Here is a 21,003-nt window from a genome sequence, read left to right as displayed (position 1 = left end):
ACGAGCAGCTGGGGCACAGCCATGGAGTCGGTCAACTCACTCTCGCTCCGTCCTATTCCATCAAAGCTCGGGGCCCAAGGGAAGACTCGGATGCCACCCACGTGGCCACCTCGGCGTTCCCGCCACCAGTCGCACACCCGGCGGCCGGCAGGCGCTTCACCAGCGCGCATGCGCCCACTCCAGGGGCCCGGGCCTGCCTGCTGGGGAGCCCTACGCATGCGCCACCCGGGAGGTAGGCGCCTTCCATGTGCGTCTGCGTCGTCCTCGGGGAGGGGCGTGGCTTAGTTGCCTTGGGCTCCCGGAACTGCCCTTCTGGCGGGAAAGGCGCATGCGCGCCGCTGTCACGCCAAAGCTGGCAACTGCCGCGGGTCGTCGTCGTCTTTCGACCTCCCGACTGTGTCCCAAGAGTGGGGTACAATACCAGGTATGCCCTGCCCGCGCGAAGTTCCCCCCAAAAAAAACCCCAGAGAGGCGCCCCGGGCCTCGAGAGTCGCCTGCAAGGCCGCCAAGTCCTGAGGTAAAATCTCTGAAGTGCCTGAGGCGAACCCCGTTGAGTGGGGAGCCCCCAAATGCTGTTGGAATCCTCTAGAAAGTCCACTGAACTTTGCCCTCCGAGCATCAGCAAGCACTTCTCCGAAACTGAGTTCGAGATTTCGCCTTCCTAGGTCGTGCCAGAGCCTTGAGTGCTCTCTGAGGCCCCCCACGCCCCCCCAAAGTCCAGCCAAAGACCCTGGAATCCAGTGATGGCCCCCAGGAAGGCAGCGACCTCTGTGAACCCCAGCCAAGACCTCCCTCCCCAAATCCCTGTCCCAGTCCCTCTAAACCTCCTCTAGTGACAAGGCTTTCTTGGTCCTTGGGGAGTTGAAAGCCCCCCAGCCCTGCGGGGGATCCCAGCAGAGAAAGCAGCTCAAGTGGTGGAGCTTCTGACCAGCAAGCTCCAGGCCCTGTACTCACCCCCAAATAAAAAGAAAAATAAAGGCAGTGGTTCCCATGCTAAGTGGTGTATAGTAAGCCCTGAAAGTCTCTCCAGGGGCCTAGGAGCCCAAGCCGGGCCAAGAGCTGTGGACAAAGAGAGGCCTTGGGGTAGGGCTGACACTCAGCCCACCAGAGACCAGGAACAGCTCCTATTTTCATAGATGATGGGGACCTAGCGTGTTTGGGAGGTGTGTGTGGGGGGTGTTAACTGGTGGAGAGAAAAGAAAAGGAGGTAAGAACAGAGCCTGTTGCTACGCACCTGTAATCTCAGCTGACTGGAGGAAGCAGTGGGAATATCAAAAATTTTAAGGCCAGCTTGGTAAGCCTTGTCTCAACAATAAAATAACAAAGGTGGGAGATGTGGTTAAAGTGATACAATACTTGTCTAGTAAAGGGAAAACGCTGAGTTGCAGTCCCAGGTCCACTTAATTAAATAAATAAATCTAAGCCACCTGCTGGTGTCTCACACCTGTAATCCTAGGGCTTCAGGAGGTTGAGATCCGAAGGTAATAGTTCAAAGCCAGCCTGCAGAAAAGGCTATGACTTCTCTATCTCCAATTAATGACCAAAAAGTCAAAATGGAGCAGTGGTTTAAGTAGTAGAGCACAAACCTTATGAGATAAAGCTAAAGCTTCTGAGTTCAAACCCCCGTATGGGCAGAAAAAAAAGTAAATATAGCCAGGCACCAGTGGCTCACACCTATAATCCTAGCTACCAAAGAATGTGGATTTCAAGATCTCTGCTTAAAGCCAGCCTGGAAAGGAAAGATACGAGCCTGAAACTCTTATCTCCAATTCATTCCCAAAAAGAAGCTGGAAGTAAAGGCATGGCTCAAGTGGTAAAGCACTAACCTTAAGCAAAAACGCTCAGGGATGCCAGGCAGGCGGGCGGGCATGGTGGCTCATACCTGTAATCTAAGGATCTGAGGATCTCAGTTCAAAGCCAGCATGGCACTGAAAAGTCCATAAAACTCTTATCTCTAATTAACCACTAGAAAACTGAAAGTGGTGCTGTGGCTCAAGGGGTAGGGCAGTATCCTTGAGCTAAAGAGCTCAGGGACAATACCCAGGCCCAGAATTCAAGTCCCATGACGACCAAAAACAAGTTTAAAAAAAAGAGGTCAAAGATAGCACCTAGGCTCTGAGTTCAAGTCCCAGGACTGGCACAAAATAAAAGTTCATATATATATAATATATATAGTGTACAATATATCCCAAACATATATAACAAAAGGCAAGGAGTTTCAGGGACCCCCCCCCTAGATGGTGTCCAGCCTGTAGATTGTAGACTTGTCCACTGGGTGCCTTGGAAGGGCTGGGAGCAACAGAAAGACTAGAAGAAGCTGGTATGAGAGAGCAACTGTCCAAATATAGCACAGAAATGGCACAAGTGTCAGCTGCCAGGCTCTGGAGGAGCCCAGACACCGAGCACCATTCAGCCTAGTGGGGGAGAAACATTTCCCACCAGGGCAGAGACCAGAGCTGGGAATAGCAGACCCCTCTGGAGAACGGCTGTGGGTCTGAATTACCAAAGAATCCAGTGTGATTTGGGGAGGAGAAGTACCAAACCCAGGTCACACAGATCACTGCCAAATTCCTACGGGCTCTACCTCTGGTACTGGGAAGCCAAGGAAGGATGCTTGGCAGGGGAAGGAGTGGGTTATCTCTGGGCCCCCTATGGGTATGGCTTGGAGACTAGCAGGAGGCTGAGAATAGGGACCAGGGTAGGATGTAGAGGCTGAGGCAGAGCTCTGAGGAAGGAGAAAAGCGGGGAGAGGGCAGTTACTAGGCTGGGAAGGTTAGGAGAAGAGACCTATCACTTCCTCTGGGGAAACAGTGAGATACACACTATCACCACCACCACCACTAGCACTTTGGTCTCTGCTGTCCACTCCTCAAGCTCCCATTTTGCCATCCCATACTTCGAATCCACAAAAATAGGTCAGAGCAGAGTGGGAGCTGTGTGGTGGAGGTGGGGGTGCCAAACAGGTTCTGAGAACCCAGAGGGCCTGAGGCACAGGTGGGGCAGGCAGGTCCCCACCTGAGGGTGGCAGGACGGAGGAAGTTAATGCCCTTTGTGTCCCTCCAGGAGTTCTCTGGGCAGCGAGTCCCTTTCCTGCCCCTCCCACTGGTGGTGGGAGGCTGGTGGCTTCACTGGCAACTGTGGAGTGGCCTATGGACCTGCCGGAGGCTGACAGCCCCACTACAGAAAGTAGGTGTCTGGGCCCCTGCTTGTCTGGAGGAGGAAGAAGAGGGAGCTGGGGTGAATGGGTGTCAGGGTGTAATTTGGGGACCTGGAGAGAAGTGGCTTGAATGGGTGTGCAGGATGAGCAGGAGGGAGTAAGGATGGCCTGTCTACCTTGTTAGCCCCATCTGTCGTGTCTTGGCTCTCTGCTTTGGGGAGGCCAGGCTGTCCTGGCCGAAGTCCACACGTGCTATGCCACCTGTGTGAAACACCCCATATTCCACCTCCTTCCATTTAGACTGCCTCTTATCTTGGGTGAAACCATTTCCCATCACCCCGCCCTGTCCTCTTTCCTGCCACGCTGCGCTTCCAGCACTGGCATCTGGTATCATCTCTTTAGCCTCTATCCCCTAGAGATTGCTGTTGCAGAAGTATTATGTGAGCCACCTATGTAATGAGCCAGTCATGGGACTTGAACTCAGGGCCTGGGCACTGTCCTTGGGCTTTCTCAAAAGTAGCGCTCTACCACTTGAGCCACAGTACCACTTCCAACTTTTTCTGTATAGGCGGTACTTGAGGAATCGAACTCAAGGCTTCATGCATGCTAGGGAAGCACTCTACTACGAGGCCACGCTCCTGGTCCCACATATGTAATTTTTTAAGGGAAAGGGTGAAATGAGTAGTAATAACGCATCGTGTTCAACCTCATATTGAGCCAAGCTAGTGTCTTTGTTTTTTGGCATATAAGTTGAAAATGTTCCAAGATGGTCTCATGTTTCCAGGGAAGTTTTCTAGCTCTAATGTAAGGGTAGGCATGGTGATATATTTCTGTAATCCCAGCTATTTTGGAGGTGGAGAAAGAAAGAAATCTCAGTCTAAGGCTGGCCCAAGCAAAAGTGCAAAACCCTGTCTGAAATGGCAAAAGCAAAAGGATTGGGGTATAGCTCAAGTGGTAAAGAACTTGCCTAGGTACCATAAGATTCTGAATTCAAACTCCAGTACCAACACACACACACACACACGGCATCTCAGTGTGCCCTATCAGTTGGCACTGTCCTGGCTCAAGGCCTGGCACTTAGAAGGAACTGTTACTACTCTGTGAATGTGCAGACATAGACTACAGGGGTGTAAGAGGCGCTTTTGGGAAGGTTCCAGGAAGGAGAGCCTAGTGTGATGGCAGAAACGAGGTCCCTCCCCTAGAGACTCCCAGGTATTCCTGGCACTGCCTGTGCCTTGTCCCAAGGCCCTCATTGGGCACCAGGGGCTCAGGAGGCTGGCCAGGGTTCTGGTGACTGCTGTCTGAACTTCTCCTTCACCAGCAGAGGGCGTGAAGCCACTGGGAACCACTCACACAGGCTGAGCCCCGCTCCTGAGGTGCCCTGAGGAGAGGGGACACACCCAGGAGATGCAGACAGAGAATGGCCAGGAGGGGACCGGGAAAAGAGAAGGCTCAGAACAGTCACTGAGATGTGGGTAGAGAAGCACAGGGAGGGGGAACAAAGGAAAGCCAAGCGGGGGGCCGTGGAGACCCGAGGCTGGACCTAGAGGAGAGAAAAATCAAAGATTTTGAGAGCAACATAGAGAGCGGCAGGAATGGGGAGATATGAGGACTGAGGAAATCAAGAAGGAAGGACAGAACAGAAAGGGTGACATCTTGCTGAGGTTGAGCCTCCTGCTCAAGATCACCCTTCACACAGCGCCCAGCCCAGGTCCCTGGTCCTCTAGACTGTGTGCAGTGAGCTGCTAAACCAGTGGACCAAGGCCAAGGGAGAGGTGTGGAAGGTCACTTCCAATCCTGTGGGAGAGGCTGGGTTGGTCCAAGACTCCTGGAGTGGAGACTCTCCCTTATGTTATGAGCATTTATTGAGCACCTACTACATGCAGCAGTAACCCTTGGACAGGCACACATGTGCACGCACACATACCCACATATGCATGTGAATCTAGAAGACCAAGTGACTTGCCCATGGATGTGTGTCTTGTGAGCATCTCTCATCCCTCCCGGTCTCGGGCCCCAGGCTCCACGGGCTCATATGACGCCATTCTTGGCTGAGGATAAAGGGAGAAAAAGGACCGGGTCCCTGGGGCAGGCTGGGAGACCGGAGATGAAGTGGGCAGGATCGATGCAGGCTGCCCGTGCTTTTATCGGATTGTTCCACTCCTGAGCGCCCACTCCTTGCCCTTAGCTCCTCCCACAATCCTCTCCTCTTTGCCCTCCCCATCTCCCAGCCCCCTCGGAGCCCAGCCTGGAAGGCTGGAGAGGAGACAAGGATGACGTCAAACTTGTGATCTGGATTCCACAGCCAACTGGGCTCCAAGCCCCTGACACAGTCACTGGTGCTGGGCATTCCCAGCCCTCTGCAGAGCCCAGGGGTTGAGGAACTGGTGTCCCCTCTTGTCTCCTCAGTGTACCTCTGGGAGCAGCCTGAGGAAGTGAGCTCAGGGCCGCTGCTCAGCCTAGAGGAGCAAATTCTCAACTCTACGTTCGAAGCCTGTGACCCTCAAAGGACAGGTGGGGTCTGGACAGGAGGGGAGTGGGGAGGGGGTCTGGGAAGTGGAGTACCACAGAGGACTGTGCATGGGGCCCTTCTCAAGTGGAAGCTTCTGGAAAGTGGTAGAGAAGGGGACGGTGGTCTTCTAGGATGAGGAGAACTTGGGGAGCCCTGATGGAAGAGGCTTTGGGGGCCACGCTGGGCTTCCACTCTGTCCTCTTTGATCCAGGCTGCAGGCTGCGTGGGCCCCATTCCTGGTAGACTTGCCCAAGATATCTCCATGCGGGAGACCAGGGGTGCCCTCGTCTACCAAGTGACATCCAAACCCCCAATACCACCCTACACCCACCCCGGCCTTGCCGTGTCGTGCTTTCTCCCAGGTGCCGTGGCTGTGACACATGTGCTAGCCTACCTGGAGGCAGTGACAGGCCAGGGCCCTCAGGACACACGCCTCCAAACGCTGGCGCGCAGTCTGGACCCCGCTGGGCAGGGCCCTGGGGCCACCGTGGACTTGGACACCTTCCTGGCAGTCATGCGGGACTGGGTCGCTGCCTGTCAGCTGCGTGGGTGAGACCGCACCCCCAGCCCCTTCCAGAAGGTTCTTCCTAAAGTCTAGAGCTCATGCCTGTATCTAGCACCCGCTAGGCCCAGGGACCTACTGAGGTTGAAAAGAGGTTAGAAAGGATTTTTTAAAAATTGCAGAGGGAGCGGAGAGGGGACAGAAATAAAAGGGGTCTGGAGATGGAGAGCCCCTGCCCATCCCTTCACCAACCCAGTCCTGGCCCTGCCTGCCTTGCCATCTGGCCCTGGGCTCTTGCCATCTGGCCTCACCTTCCTCCTGCAGCGGCCCACTCTCACCTGACTCATCCTCCCGTCCCCTCCCTGTGCGTCCCCTGCCGGTCAGGTCCCAGTTGTGGCGGCTGCAGGGGGGCTAAGCCTCATCCCTTTGATACAGGGGATTAGAGCTGGCAGAAGAGACCGCCTCAGAGGGAGCCCCGGCCCCCCAGCACCTGCCATCTGGTGAGATGCTATAGATAGAAGGCCTCGTGTGGGGTCAGCAGGGGGGAGGGAGAAAGGTGAGGCGCAGCCAGACCTCTGCTCTCTCCTGGAGCTGGGAGTGTGGTTTTCTAGGTGCCTCTCTGACTGCCCTCTTGTCTCTGAGCTTTTAGGTTTGGGGCTTTTCCCTCAGAGGATTATTTCTAACCCTTCCTCCCAGTGCCAGCCCTCCTCTGGAGGCCTCTGAGGACCTGCTGCCACCTCCTTCCGCCCTGGTCACTGTCAGATCCGGATGCCTGTTTCTGGATCAGCTGCTTTGCTGCTCAGGCCCCACACTGAAACAGGGTGGATCGCTTTCCTCTCCTGTGCCCAGGGCGTCCCAGCTAGGAGAAGGGCTGCTACAAAGGCGGCTGTATCTCTAGCTGGACCCCAGCAGCTCATGCTTGTCATGCTAGCTACTCAGGAGGCTGAGACTTTAGGATCACACTTCAAAGCCAGCCTGTGCAGAACTGACCCACTTTTTTTTTTTTTTTCCTCTCTCTCTCTCTCATGTGACTTGAACTCTGGGCCTGGGTGCTGTCCCTGAACTCTTCAGCTCAAGGCTACTGCCCACTCCTTGAGCTACAGTGCCAGTTCTGATTTTCTGGTGGTTAACTGGAGATAAGAGTCTCTCTGGCTTTAGTGCCTGGGCTGGCTTTGAACCAGGATCTGCAGATCTCAGTGTCCTGAGTAGCTAGAATTACAGATGTGAGCCACCACGTATGGTTTTTGTTTTTGTTTTTTTGCCAGTCCCAGGGCTTGAACTCAGGACCTGGGCACTGTCATTGGGCTTTTTTTTTTTTTTTTTTTTTTGCCAGTTCTGGGCTTGGGCTCAGGGCCTGAGCACTGTCCCTGGATTTTCTCAAGGCTAGAGCTCTACCACTTGAGCCTCAGCACCACTTCTGGCTTTTTGCTACATACGTGGTACCGAGGAATCGAACCCGGGTCTTCGTGCATGCTAGGCAAGCACTCTACCAGTAGGCCAAACTCCCGGCCCTCATTGGGCTTTCTTAAGGCTAGTGCTGTACCACTTGAGACACTCATGCATACGAAGCAAGCACTCACTAGGCCACACTCCCAGCCTCTGAGCCACTCTTACTTCCAATTAAGCACCAAAAAGTCAGAAGTGGAGCTGTGGCTAAAGGAGCGGAGTACTAGGCTTGAAGGGAAAAGGAAGGCTAGAGCCCAGCCCCGACTCACGCCCCTCCCCAGTGCCAGAATACATACACGAAATGGCCATGTCATATTTCTCTTGCCTTATGACAGCCAAAAGCTGCACGTTGTAGGCATCTCTTAGCTCCTTTGGGAGCCCTGAGGACCGGGGAGGAGGGCTGCAAGTCAAGAAGGGGCAGGCCAGCTGTGGCCAGGCAGAAGGACCGGGAGAAGAGAGGGGAGGTCAGGAGGCTGGGTTGAGGATCTAATAGAATAAATCTGAGCCAGAGGAGGGGTGGAGCACAGTCGGGGGTGGGGGTATGGATGCAGACAGACTGGGGGCCCTGAGGAGGGGTGGCTGAGGGATAGCCCGGAACCTGGGGAAGTTGAGGTACTGCCCAGTGATGGGCTTAGCGGGGGCCATGCAGACTGACGTTCAGGAAGAAGTGAAGAAAGGCTTCAGAACATGGGGCGGGCCTGCAGCCCCGGGAGCACCACGTGACCCCAGCAAAGGAAAGAGCGAGGGGAGAGGAGGCGTATGGCCCTGGAGCACCCCATGTTTTGGTTACTATGAAACCCCAACCCCTCTTGTTTCCCCCCAACCCCAGGATGCCCGGAAGCTGAGGAGCCAGCCAACCTGGAGAGCTTTGGAGGCGAAGACCCCAGACCCGAGCTGTACCTATCCACAAGCCCTTCCCCACCCCTCCTGTCCCCGCTTCCTCCAGTCTGCCCAGATGTGGGTCAGGTTTGGGGTCCTCCAGGGTTTAAGGCCAATAGCTGGGGAAGAACAGAGCAGTCTCCTGTTTCTTCACAAGAACCCTGTCTCCCTACCAACACCTGCCCCCTGCTCCCCAAGGGGGTCTGAGCTCTGGCTTGACTGGGCCCTTTCCGGCCCCCAGGCCAGCCACAGCTGACCTGCTGAGCAGCCTGGAGGACCTGGAGCTCAGCAACCGGCGCCTGGCCGGGGAGAACGCCAAGCTGCAGCGCAGTGTGGAGACGGCTGAGGAGGGCTCGGCGCGCCTAGGGGAAGAGATCTCCATCCTTCGCAAGCAGCTGCGCAGGTAGTCACCCCAGCACCCCAGCCAGCTCACTCCTGGCCATCCTGCCCTGTCTGGCTCTGGTCTGGGTCTTGACCCTGTACCTGTCTTCCTTCTCTTCCCTCCCTCATCTGTGTTCCTCTGGTTTTTGTCTCCAGGGCCTTGTTTCAGTGTCCTTCTTTCCTCTGAGGCTCTGTCCTTCTTAGTCTCCCAGTCCCCAGGTCTCTGTTCACTTCCTCCAGCCCATTCTTCACTGCCCTTCCCTCTCGGGGTGTCCCCTATTTGGGATTCCTTTGCTACCACCTGTCATCATACATTCCTTGCTCCCCCTCCACTCAGCACACAGCAGGCCCTGCAGTTTGCCAAGGCCATGGATGAGGAGCTGGAGGATTTGAAGACTCTGGCCAAAAACCTAGAGGAACAGAATCGCAGCCTCTTGGCCCAGGCTCGGCAGACGGTGGGTGCCAGCCCAGGGGGTAACAAAGGCACCTTGCTCTGTCCCTTCTTGGAGTCAGCCAGTGGCTGTGAGGTGGGAGGGGCTGAGGTCACCTGGCTCCCTCCCTAGCTGCAGGTCCTACTTTCTCAGGTCTACCTGCCACCCCTTTCTTGACCCCAAGACAACCCCGTTCTTTTAAGACCCAGGCCCTGACTGCCCTCCTGCCTTGGGAAACGACACGGGGGAGCAAGTCCTCTGAAAACAGAAGTCTTTATCTTTTGTCACTCAGGAAAAGGAACAGCAGCAGCTGGTGGCTGAGGTGGAGACTCTGCAGGAGGAGGTAAGCCGAGGCCACCTGGAGGCCCTGAGCCACCATCCACCAATCCTAGCCCGGCCCCTGCTCCCTTCCAAGCCCTGGTGGCTTAGGCAAATCTGGCCTCCGCCTGAAGGGGAGAAGGAGCTCAGTGTCCAATAGTGCAGCCTTCCCTGAAGTCACCGCACAGAGTGAAGGGCATTGGTTGACAAGAATAGGGGGCTGAGGGACGGCGCCCCAGCACTCTGCATGCGTGTCTTCCTCATTGACGGGACTGTGGGCTGTGGGGGATTGAAAGTTGAGACACTAGTTGGGCGCGGTGGCTCACGTCTGTCATCCTAGCTGCTCAGGAGGCTAAACTCTGAGGATCAAGGTTCAAAGCCAGCCCAGGCACAAAAGGATCTGAGACTCATCTCCAATTAACTTCTAGAAAACGGAAAGTAGGGCTTGGCTCAGGGGTAGGGCAGTAGCCTTGAGCTGAAAAGCTCCGGGACAATGCCCAGGCCCAGAGTTCAAGTCCTATGATCCACCAAAGAGAGAGAGAGAGAGAGAGAGAGAGAGAGAGAGAGAGAGAGAGAGAGAGAGAGAGAGAGAGAGAGAGATTGAGAGAGAGAGAGAGATTGAGAGAGAGAGACTAGAAGGACAGGATGCCCGAGCTCATTAGCACTGTTACAGTCACATTACTACAGGAAAAAGAATATAGTTGGGCCAGGTGTGGAAGAACATGGCAAGGTTCCACTTGAGTGACCCCTAGCACTGACACCTAAACTAAAGTGGAAAAGAACCCAACAAGAACATGATCTTGGAAGCCTGGAGAGACCCAGGACACATCCTTCCCAGGCCCCAGCTCTTCGGTCTCGCTTTCCTGCTGAGGTGGTGGGAATAGAATCCAGGGCCCAGGGCCTGTGGGACAAGCACACCACTGAGTCCCCCCGCCACCCCATCTGTTCCCAGGCTGGCTTCCAGTTTACGTGTCTTGACCAGTGCTGGGGACTTCCTAGGTTCTCTCTCCCTCACTGGCTTGCTGGCTCCCTCGCTCGATAAACTGGGCTATTCTTGGCTCCCTGCTCACCACCACAGCTGCTTACGGAGCATCTATGGATTGAGTTCTCAGGTTACCACGGGTAATGCTGGGTAATGGACACTCAGTCCTGAAGGCCGCTGTGGAGATCCTGGCTCCTGTCCTGCAGCTGAGTAGCTAGCTCCCCACTGTGTAGCCCAGACCCTGGCCTGCAGATTCCCACCAGGTGGACAGATGTTGACACAGCATTCCTGGCCTGCCCTTCCTCTGCCCTTCACCTGGCAGCCCAGGCCTGCTGAGACACAGCCAAGGCAGCTGATGGAGGACGTGGAGCTAAGCCAACCAGAGCGGGGGCGAAGCAGGCGTCTATGGCCCCGAGGGCACAGGAGGAAGGCTCAGCTCCCCCTGGAATACATCCTGTGTGACAGTTCAGCCTGCAAACTTAAGCCAGTTTCCCTTCTTTTGTTTTCCTTCCTTGTACTCAGGTTTGAATTCTGCTTGCTCTACAGGTGTTCTGCCACTTGAGCTGAGCCTCTGGTTGGCTTTTTGCTCCTCACTTTTGGGGATGGAGACTTGAATGCTTAGCTACCTGGCTGTCTTCCACATCAGCCTCAGCTAGGCTTGCAGGTGCCTGGCTGCTGGCCACAGCGAGCAGAGCAAAATCAGCCTGAGCTACCTGGATCACATGCTGTCTGGAAACCTATCTTTCTTTGTCTTTTCTTCTTTTTTTAATTTTTTTTGGTCAGTTGTGGGGTTTGAACTCAGTTCCTAGGACTTATCCCTGAGCTCTTTTGTTCAAAACTAGTGTTCTACCACTTTGAGTGACAGCAACACTTCCAGTTTTATGGTGGTTAATTGGAGATGTGTCCAGGCTGGCTTTGAACCACAATCCTCAGATCTCAGCCTCCTGAATAGCTAGGATTAGAGAGGTGAGATAGCAATGCCTGGCCTGACAATCTTTTTCTACCACAGAAGTGATAACGGGAAAATGTACAGTTAAAGATATGACACACGTAGGGCTGACAGTGTGGCCTAGTGGTACCACATATACACAAAAAGCCAGAAGTGAAGCTATGACTCAAGTGGCAGAGCGCTAGCCTTGAGAAAGCTCAAGGACCGTGCCTAGGCCCTGAGTTCAAACCCCAGGACTGGCAAGAAAAAAAAAAAGATAATGACATACTTCCCCTCCCCAAAAGCAATGGGATCTTTGTGGGGCTTCTCACCAAACCAAATGAAATGTACAAAGGTATTTGGGAGATGAGGCCACAGCCCTTGTACAGATAATAACAAGGAGTCGTTGCTGAGGTGTTGGCGGCAATGGCGTCCAGCTCTGTGTAGGCCGGCACTGCTCAAATAGGAGACAGTACTGCAGGAGCATGGGTGACAGGGTGGTGCCCGTGCACCATTGTGGTGTCTTTACTTCAAAATCTTTAAATGAGAGAGGCCGGGAGTCTGGCCTAGTGGTAGAATGCTTACCTAGCATGCACAAAGACCTGGGTTGGATTCCTCAGTAACATACATAGATAAAAGCCAGAAGTGGTGCTATGGCTCCAGGGGTAGAGCTCTAGACTTGAGAAAACCCAAGGCCAGTGCGCAAGCCCTGAGCCCAAGTCCAGGACTAGCAAAAAAAAAAAAAGAGAGAGAGAGGTCTGGAGAAGAAGAGTAACAAGGGAAAGGTGCAAGTTATTATAGCTGACAGCTAAAAATGAATAATGAAATCTCATGGTGAGACACATATATATGTATATATATGTATATACATATATAATTTTACTGGAATTTGATTTCAGGGCCTATCACATGCTGGGCAGATGCTCTGTCGTGAATTGCACTAGCACTCTCCTTTCGTTGTCTTTTTTTGTTTGTTTTTGTTGGTCATACGATCGAATTCTGGGCTTAGGTGCTGTCCCTGTGCTCTTCAGCTCAAGGCTATGGCAGTAGGCTTGAGTCACAGTGCCACTTCCCATTTTCTGGTGATCAATTGGAGATAAGAGTCACACAGACTTTTTAGTGACTAGGCTGACTTTAGACCATGATCCTCAGATCTTGGCCTGAGTAGCTAGGCATGAGCCACCATGCCCAGCTTTAGTTGTCCTTCAAACGGCCAGTTCAAAAGGAGCCTTCCTTTTTATTTTATTTTTTTGCCAGTCCTGGGGCTTTAACTCGGGGCCTGAGCTCTAGCCTTGGGCTTTCTCAAGGCTAGAGCTCTACCACTTGAGCCTTAGCACCACTTCTGGCTTTTTTTCTATGTATGTAGTACCAAGGAATTAAACCCCGGTCTTTGTGCATGCTAGGCAAGCACTCTACCACTAGGCCAAACTCCTGGCCCCCAGAGCCTTCCATTTTTGTTGTTCATGCTAGGCTAGACTGAAGATCCCTTATATTTACCCTTCCTGTATGGCTACTTTTTTTGGGTGGGTCATGGGGTTTAACTCAGCCTGGGCGCTGTCCCTGAGCTCTTCAGCTCAAGGCTACCACCCTAACCCTGAGCCCGTTTTCTAGAGGTTAATTGGAAATAAGAGTCTCAGGTCCTTTTGTGCCCCGGCTGGCTTTGAACCTTGATCTTCAGATCTCAGCCTCTTGAGTAGCTAGGATTACAGGTGTGAGCCACCCCCCACCTCCCTGCCCCAGCAATCCTCTTAATCAACACCTCCAAGTTGCTACTGGAATTACAGGCATGAACACTAAGAGTATTATACCTGGTTGTACTGTTTCTTTTACTGTTTGTGTTCATATATATCCATTCCCTGAATTGTAAACACTTGGAAGGCTTGAGGCAAAGGACTGAGAAGGCCAAGTCAGTTCAAGGCCAGTCAGCTATAGAAGCAGAACCCTGTCTCAAACAAAAGAAAGATTGTGATAGGGGGATGTTAGAAATTCTTAGCTCATTTAACCCACGCAAGCCCACAGAGTGGGCAATGTTTTCTCTTGTTTATTGAGAGGGAAGGCCACGCATGAAGAATTTGAGCCCAGATCCCCCAAGGTAGTCTGGGAGTTCAAGGGACTAAGACACAGAAAGTGCTTCATAGGAGGCTTCGTGTCTAAGAGAAAGTAATGGCAGGCTGTTCCTTCCCCAGAATGGAAAGCTGCTGGCCGAGCGGGATGGAGTAAAGAGGAGGAGTGAGGAGCTGACCACGGAGAAGGACACGTTGAAGGTACCACCCTCCCTTGAGACTGAATCCCCCCGAGGGTGGCTGATGTCCAGGGATGTTCCTCAGCTGAGGAGAGGGCCTTGGGAGAATGGGGGGCCAGAGGGCGGCCAAGGCCCAGGCTGAGGAGGCCCAAGCGGGCAGAGACTGACAGGCTACTTCCTCGGCAGCGGCAGCTGTATGAATATGAACGCCTCATTTGCCAGCGAGATGCCATTCTGTCCGAGGTGAGGAGGCCCGGGGGTGGGAACTGCTGCCTCCCGTGTCCCTGCCTTCTGTCCCCCATTTAGCCAAGAGAGGCCATCTATGTCTGACCCCTGAAGAAGCAGCCCAGAGAGGTCGGAGGTTTCCCTAAGGTCACTTGCATGATTCTATGGCATCTGGAGCCCCCTCTTTATGCTGCCCCTGCCCTAGCTCCCCTTTCAACCCTAATCACCCCATTCCATCCCCAACAGCCACAGTCATATATAGGGGGTGGGGGTTGGGCCCTGTCTCATGCAGCTTTGTCTCTTCTAGCGCACGCTTCACGCTGAGAGCCTAGCCAAGACGTTGGAGGAATACAGAACCACCACCCAGGTGCCAGCCACCCTCCATCCAGCCCTCACCCCTCAAGGCTACACTTCCTCCCTACCAACTCCTCTCTGTGGCTCAAGACCTTCTAGTATGCACATCTGGCTTCCATGCCTGCTTCCATGTGACTCTGCTCTGTCTCTGCCTTCTCACTTTTCTCTGCTGCTGCTCCCTCCTGTGGATCTGTCTTCTCCTCAGTGTCATGGAGATTGGCTATCTTCTCTTGGCACCCCCTCGCTGCCTCTGCTGGGGTCAGTAGAGTTCTCACCTCTATCTCTGTGTTTATCTGTTCCTGAGTGATTCTTGCTCTGTGTGCGTGTGTGCGTGTGTGCGTGCGTGCGTGCGAGCGATAGTGCCCTAGGGCTTGAACTCAGGGCTCTGCTCCTTAGCTTTTTTGCTCAAGAATAATGTTCTGCCACTTGAGCCACAGCTCCCTTTCCAGCTTTTTGTTGGTTCCCTGGAGATGAGTCTCATGGAAGCAGGGTGCGGGTGGCTCGCTCCTATCATCCTAGTTACTCAGGAGGAAGAGATCTGAGAATCTCAGGTCAAAGCCAGCCCAAGCATGAAAGCTCATGAGATTCTTATCTCCAGTTAGTCACTGAAAAATCAGAAGTGGTGCTGTGACTAAAGTGGTAAAGCACTAACCTTGAGCTGAAGAGCTCAGGGACAGTGCCCAGGCCCAGAGTTCAAGCCCCATGACCGACAAAATAAAATAAAAATTTCATGGACTTTACTGCCAGGCCTGGCTTTGAACTGTGATCCTCAGATCTCAACCTCCTATGGTTACAAGCATGAGCCACTGGCATCCATTCTGGAAGGGTCTCCCTGGGTTCTCTACAAGCCCCTAGCATCTGTGTCTGCCTTTTCTCCATCTTCCCAGTGCTTTACCTTGGAGGTCCTGCGGCTCCCATCTCTCTTGCACTTCCTAACTCTGTCACTGGGCTCTTCCTGCTCTTCCCATAGTCCCTGGGCCATCTGTGGCAGGAGCGTGGGAACGATGTGGGAGAGGGCAGGGGCAGAGGGGACAGCAAGTGTCCCCCATGTGTGTTGCCCCTTTCAGGAACTGAGGTTAGAAATCTCCCATCTGGAGGAGCAGCTGAGTCAGACCCAGGAAGGGCCAGATGAGTGAGTGGAATGGGGCAGGGGGGAGGCAAGAGGGAGATGTGGGGGGCACCTGGCCTCCGGCCATCTGGGCAGGGACCCCAGGTGGGCTGACTCCTGGCAGGCCTGGAGGAAACCTCCTCTTCACTCTGTGTGGCCAGGCTGCTGGAAGGGGCCCCGGCAAGAGGAGTGGGCTGGACCGCATCACTGCCCCCTTCGCTTGGCTTAGAGATCCAAGCCATTCAGCAGGTAGGCTTAACACCCAGGAATACACAGTGTCTCTAATGGAGAAACCCTGACCTGTGGCCCCAGAATTCTGGGGGGATGATCAACTTGAAGCTCTTGACTCATACTACTGCCAATCTTAGCTCTTCTCTAACTCTCTTGCTACCTCGGATGCCAACTGCCAGGCCAGGCCCATCTGTGACCTGACCCCAGCTCATCCCCATCATGTCTGACTTGTGACCATTCTGTCCTTAATTCCATCCCTACCCCAGTCTTCTTGGTCCATCTCGGTCCTATGCCATCCCCCCATGCCAGCCTCATGCCAGCCCTTTTCCTCTCCAATCTTCTTTTCTTAGCTCCATGCCTAATCCTGTTGTATTTGCATCTCCATCTTGGCCTTGCCTCCTGCCCTAGTCTGGCCCACCCTGCCCTCCCTCAGAAACAACTTCTCCCCAGAAACAAGAAGTACCGGATGCCGAGCTCTCCAGTCCTCTGTGTGGTGTGTGGCAGTGGGAGGAGGTCACAGAGGACCCCAGCAAGGAAGCAGAATTCCCACTGGTGGAAGCTCCCACTGATGCAGAGGTAAGCAGAGGAAGGGCTCTGACACCTTAGGAACTCAGGGCAAGCACTTTACTTACTACTTGATGACACCTCAGCCCTTGGATGTTTGTGACAGTCTCTCACTATATAGTCCAGAATGGTCTTAAAATCATGATCCTCCTGCCTCAGCCTCCTGTGTGCTGGATTTTTTTTTTGGTGGGGAGGTGGGGGGTCATGGGGCTTGAACTCGGCCTGGACGCTGTCCCTGAGCTCTTCAGCTCAAGGCTACCACCCTACCCTTGAGCCAAGCCCCACTTCTCATTTTCTAGAAGTTAATTGGAGATAAGAGTTTCAGGTCTTTTTGTGCCCGGGATTGGCTTTGAACCTTGATCCTCAGATCAATCCTGAGTTGCTGGGATTACAGGCGTGAGCCACCACATCCAGCTGGGCTGGGATTTTGTGTTACGGGTATGCGTGCATGGCAGGCTCAAAATAATAAGATCTTCACTTAAATACCTACAGTTGTTTTTTTGGTGGGTTTTTTTTTTTTTTGCCAGTCTTGGGGCTTGAACTCAAGACCTGGGCATAATCCCTGATCTTCTTTTTGCTCAAGGCTAGCACTCTTCCCATTTGAGCCACAGTGTCCCTTCTGGCTTTTTCTGTCTATGTGGTACTGAGGAATTGAACCCAGGGCTTCAAGCATGCTAGGCAAGCGCTCTATCACTAGGTCATGGCTACTGATTTATAACTTCCATAATGACCTGAACAGTTTTCATCATTTGAAACCACTAGAGCAAGTTATCCTCAATACCCAGAACTGAAAACGATTTATTCTGCTTCCTGTGAAAGAGTCATTTATTAAAGAAGTTTTCTGAACAATATTGATTATGTTGAAAATGACACCACTTCAAACCTTCCTTCCAGGAGACACTTGTTCCTGGGGACAGATAAACTTTAGGGGATACATGATGAGAAAGGGAGGAGAAAAAAAGTCATTGAAGTTAAGCTTACACCTATGAGATGATGGGTATCCAGCAACTACAGAGGCCCAAGCCTGGAGCTCGGGGAATGGCTGAGAACACCGTCAAATTGATGGTTGAGGTCACAGGCCACAGGGAGGTGGCTCTGGAGGAAATATGTCCCCAGGTCCTGAGACAGTGGAGGTGGGGCTGGCCCCGGACAGAGCCAGAAGAAGGGGCTGGGAAGAAACAGGCAAGTGGAGGGGCTTCTGGGACACGGGGGTTCCCATGTGCTGTAGGTGGTGGAAGCTTGGTAAATCCAGAACAGCTGGCACATTTCTGGCTTCTGGGCAATGACGGAGTGCTTCCCAGTGGCAGGCACAAAGGAGGCCTTGGAGGAACATGGCAGATTTAGGCAGGCTGCAGTCCAGGAGAGCCTCTGTGTGGGGGTCCCATGGAGAGTGGCTCAGGCTCCATGTGACAGGAGCGGGGGGAGAGCTGCCCTTCTCATTCCACAGAGTAACTTCCAAGGATTGCCTGTGTGTCACGAAGAAGGCAGCAAGGAGCCATCACTGTGGTAAGGAGCTTGTTTCCCCCAAGCCATCCCTCTACCCCTGATGGCATCCAGCACAGGGTGTCCAGAGTGGGGCACGCTGCCAAGTCCCATCCCACTTCCCTCCTGCACTCACGGCTGCCAAAGAGATCCCAACACACCTGGCCTCTGCCCAGCTGGGGGCTTCCTGAGGCCCGTGAGGCTGATGGCAAAGGAAAGAAGACACCGTTGTCAGGGGCTGGAATACTGCATGATGGTCATTCTCCCCTGGAGCTCCAGGGAGCCCTGGGATGGCTGAGACCCAGATAGGCCCTGGGAGGGGCAGGAGGCTGCATCCTGGCCTCTGAGCATGTAGATGCTGGACCACAGCCCTGGAGCCCCTGCTTTCAGTGGTGCCTCCCACTCCCCACTCGCTTTTCAGGCTCTCGCTGTGACAACTAATGAGGCTGCCAACACAGCCTCTAATTGGGCTTGTCTGGCAAAAACTGAGGTTGGGCAGACCGGGGACTTGGGCACTATGACCTCCCCTGCGTCATCCGGGGCTGGAGGGAGAAGGGACGGCTTCCATCTGTATTTCCGAAGGCCTCCAGTGAGACCCCAGGTTGGGAAGCTAGGAAGAGAGGGGTAGGGAATCCGGCAGCCTCTGCGGGGGCAACAACATTGGGGGCTTGACCTCCAGGGAAACTCAGGTGCCTGAGTCCCAGGTGAGAATTTCAGGGGTTCAGACAATTGGGTCTGACACAAAAGCTGGGAACCATGAACCTGGACCCTGCCATGCTATGAGATTGAGGAAACGAGTTGTATCCATGAGAACTTAGTGGTGATGGCAGCTGCAGGGCTGGATCCCTGGTCCCAGGCGATGGTGCTATGGATGTCTGGGTGTTTGTGGGGCAGTGGGCCTGGGCATCTTGGGAACTGAGTCCTTGAGGGGAAGGCTGGTGGAGGTGCAGGGCTGAGCCCATACCCCGAAAGGCTTGGGGTGGGACAGAGCTCAGAGCTTGGATTCCCAGGGACAGGGAATCCCAGTCCTCTTGAGAATTTGATGAGAAATCCTGAGGTGTCCATGCTCAAGGCCCTACCTACCCACCCCTGGGTCCTGATGTGGGGCCAGCGTTGCAGGCTGGAGAGAGGGGTGCCATTGCTTTCACTTTTTTGTTTTAGCCCCAAGGTACCCAGGAGAAAGGATGAGGAGGAAGCAAGAGATAAGGAAGAAGAGAGCCAGACCATGGTAAACAATCCCCAAAACTTCTTCCAGTCCCCATTTACTTCCACCCCCAGGGGCTAATGAGATTCTCCTCACCATCCTCTCAACACCCACCGCACACACACACACATCTCCACTCCTCAGGAACAGACAGAAAAATCGTTTAGCCAGGAGATAACAAGGCACTCTCTGAGCTAATGAGAGCTTTTGGTGAGGTGGAGGCAGGCTGGGAAGCCAGTGGGCGGCCAGAATGTTCCCAGGAGACCATCCAGCCACACACACCAGGCTACAGCCACCACACCACAGGCCTGGCAGACGTGGCAGTGCCCCCGGATTGCATAAATGCACACGCACATGCGCCCACACGCTGAGGTGAAGATGCTTCCAGCCAGCCTCAGAGCCCGGTGCCCACGCCGGCCCCTTCACTCCCCATAGCCGCAGTGCAAAGCGAGGGTCACAACCCCAAAGGGAAGAGAGAGAACCTGGGTGTAGAGAGAGGAGGAATTCAGGCCTCTTCCTTGAGGAAGCTCAGCTCCAAATAGCAGGTCCCAAATCCCCCCTCCCACATCCTACTTCCACAGGGACTCCACCCTGGCATTCTTACCAGTTCACCGTGGTGAAGGGCCTGGCTCTGTGCCTGGCACAGTGGCTGGCAGCAGGAAAGACAGTGGTTGGGACTGGTGGCGCTCTTATTTTCTTGAGTTGTCACTATCATGTGGAGCAAAGGTGTGGGTATGTCCCTGAAGAAATCTTGGGGGCTCTCATCTCAAACTGCCTGTGGGTTGTGGCACTGTTGGGAGGCACGTGGGGAGTGCCCACACTGCCCTTGGCCCAGCCCAGGAGGTGATCTTAACAGGCCTCCCTATTCTTTCTCTGTGGTCACTTCTGTGCCCTCTACCATAATCCTGTGAGGTGGAGGCCATCACCTTCCCTGCCTAGTGAATGGAATGCAAGCCAGGGAGATGTGGGGACCTGTCAAGGAACACAGCCAGAAGCTGGCAGAACAGCTACCAATGTGGCAGCGGAGAGTGTGGTCCCTGGTCAAGGAGCTACCCAAGGAGGCCTGTGGGACTGCTCTGTGGCCAGGCCATGGATGTCTTCTTTTCCTTCCCAGGCTGCTTCCCTTGACCCTCTGAGAGATCCTGACTTCGGAGATACCCCACAAAGCCCTCCTGACAGGTAGTGGGAACCAGGGGGCCTGGAAGGGTGCTTGGGAAAAAGAACCCAGTAATCCTTGCTTCCTTCCAGTCCCTCCAGCAGCCCTGCGGAGCCAGAGCTCCCAGTGGTGCCCGTGGTGACAGAGCTGGTCCCATTCAGGCAGCCCTGGGCCTCACACTGCCTGCCTCCGCTGCGCCCCCACGTGCTCAGGTGTGCCTTTGAGGTGGCTTCAGGATGGGGTGGCCATGGTTCCCTGGAGGCCCACCCTAACCACTCTTATGCCTCCCCTACCAGGGTCACCTGGCACGTGCTGGTCCCAGGGCTGGTCCTGGGCCTGCTGCTGCTCCTGCTTTCAGTCCAGCTGCTGGGCCAGCCCTCGCCCCCCACCTGGCCCCACCTCCAGCTCTGCTACCTGCAGCCCCCACCAGTGTGAGCCACTCCCCTTCCTCTGAGCAACAGCTGGAGAACCCCTACTTGCACTTTGTACTGTTACCCTATGCCCCTGTTACTTGGGCTCACCCCAGAGCCAGTATATGGGGACCCATCCCCATATCTCATTTCCATGTGGTATCTCCTGACTGTCCACTGTCGGCAGCTCTACTCTGGGAGGAGGAGAGAGCTTGGAGGCAAACCTTGATCTGTAGCCCAAGCTGACCTGGAACTTGCAGTCCTCTGGCTTTGGGCTCCCTAGTACTGGGACTGTGGGCACTAAAATTTGGCTTCCATAGATTTCTCACCCTTGTTAGCACTGACATTGTCTTGTTTGGCCTGTGGTACTTTCTAATGTTGTAAGCCCCTTCCCACCTCAGAAGACTGGAGAGCAAAAGGAGAAGGGGGAGAGATTCAGAAGCTCCTCCCAAAAGTATATGGCTGGACTCGCATTCAGAATCCTGGATGTG

At 54.2% G+C, this 21,003-nt stretch overlaps 1 protein-coding gene across 2 annotated transcripts; it reads left to right on the top strand.

Annotated features, from left to right (window-relative positions):
- The first annotated feature begins 326 nt into the window (after positions 1–326).
- On the top strand, positions 327–20,987 carry Kash5 (KASH domain containing 5). Of its 2 annotated transcripts, XM_090322383.1 has the most exons (20): positions 327–424; positions 3,064–3,186; positions 5,567–5,671; positions 6,032–6,218; positions 6,607–6,671; positions 8,447–8,513; positions 8,738–8,899; positions 9,215–9,332; positions 9,601–9,651; positions 13,723–13,800; positions 13,965–14,021; positions 14,311–14,370; positions 15,425–15,489; positions 15,627–15,714; positions 16,147–16,272; positions 17,708–17,766; positions 18,904–18,970; positions 20,061–20,125; positions 20,195–20,314; positions 20,399–20,987. In XM_090322383.1, the coding sequence occupies exons 2-20, from the start codon at positions 3,150–3,152 to the stop codon at positions 20,535–20,537; spliced, it is 1,716 nt and encodes a 571-aa protein (XP_090178509.1). In that variant the 5' UTR covers positions 327–424; positions 3,064–3,149; the 3' UTR covers positions 20,538–20,987. The 2 variants fall into 2 exon arrangements, with proteins under 2 accessions (XP_090178509.1, XP_090178508.1); XM_090322382.1 differs by lacking the exons at positions 327–424; positions 15,425–15,489; positions 15,627–15,714 and having other exon boundaries at positions 3,068–3,186.
- Positions 20,988–21,003: the final 16 nt, after the last annotated feature.

This window comes from Megascapheus bottae, chromosome 31 (genome assembly GCF_031878675.1).
Source record: "Megascapheus bottae isolate mThoBot1 chromosome 31, mThoBot2.hap1, whole genome shotgun sequence".
Classification (NCBI taxonomy): domain Eukaryota; kingdom Metazoa; phylum Chordata; class Mammalia; order Rodentia; family Geomyidae; genus Megascapheus; species Megascapheus bottae.
The sequence above is the reverse complement of the archived record's forward strand: the minus strand, read 5'-3'. Positions and strand labels throughout refer to the sequence as shown.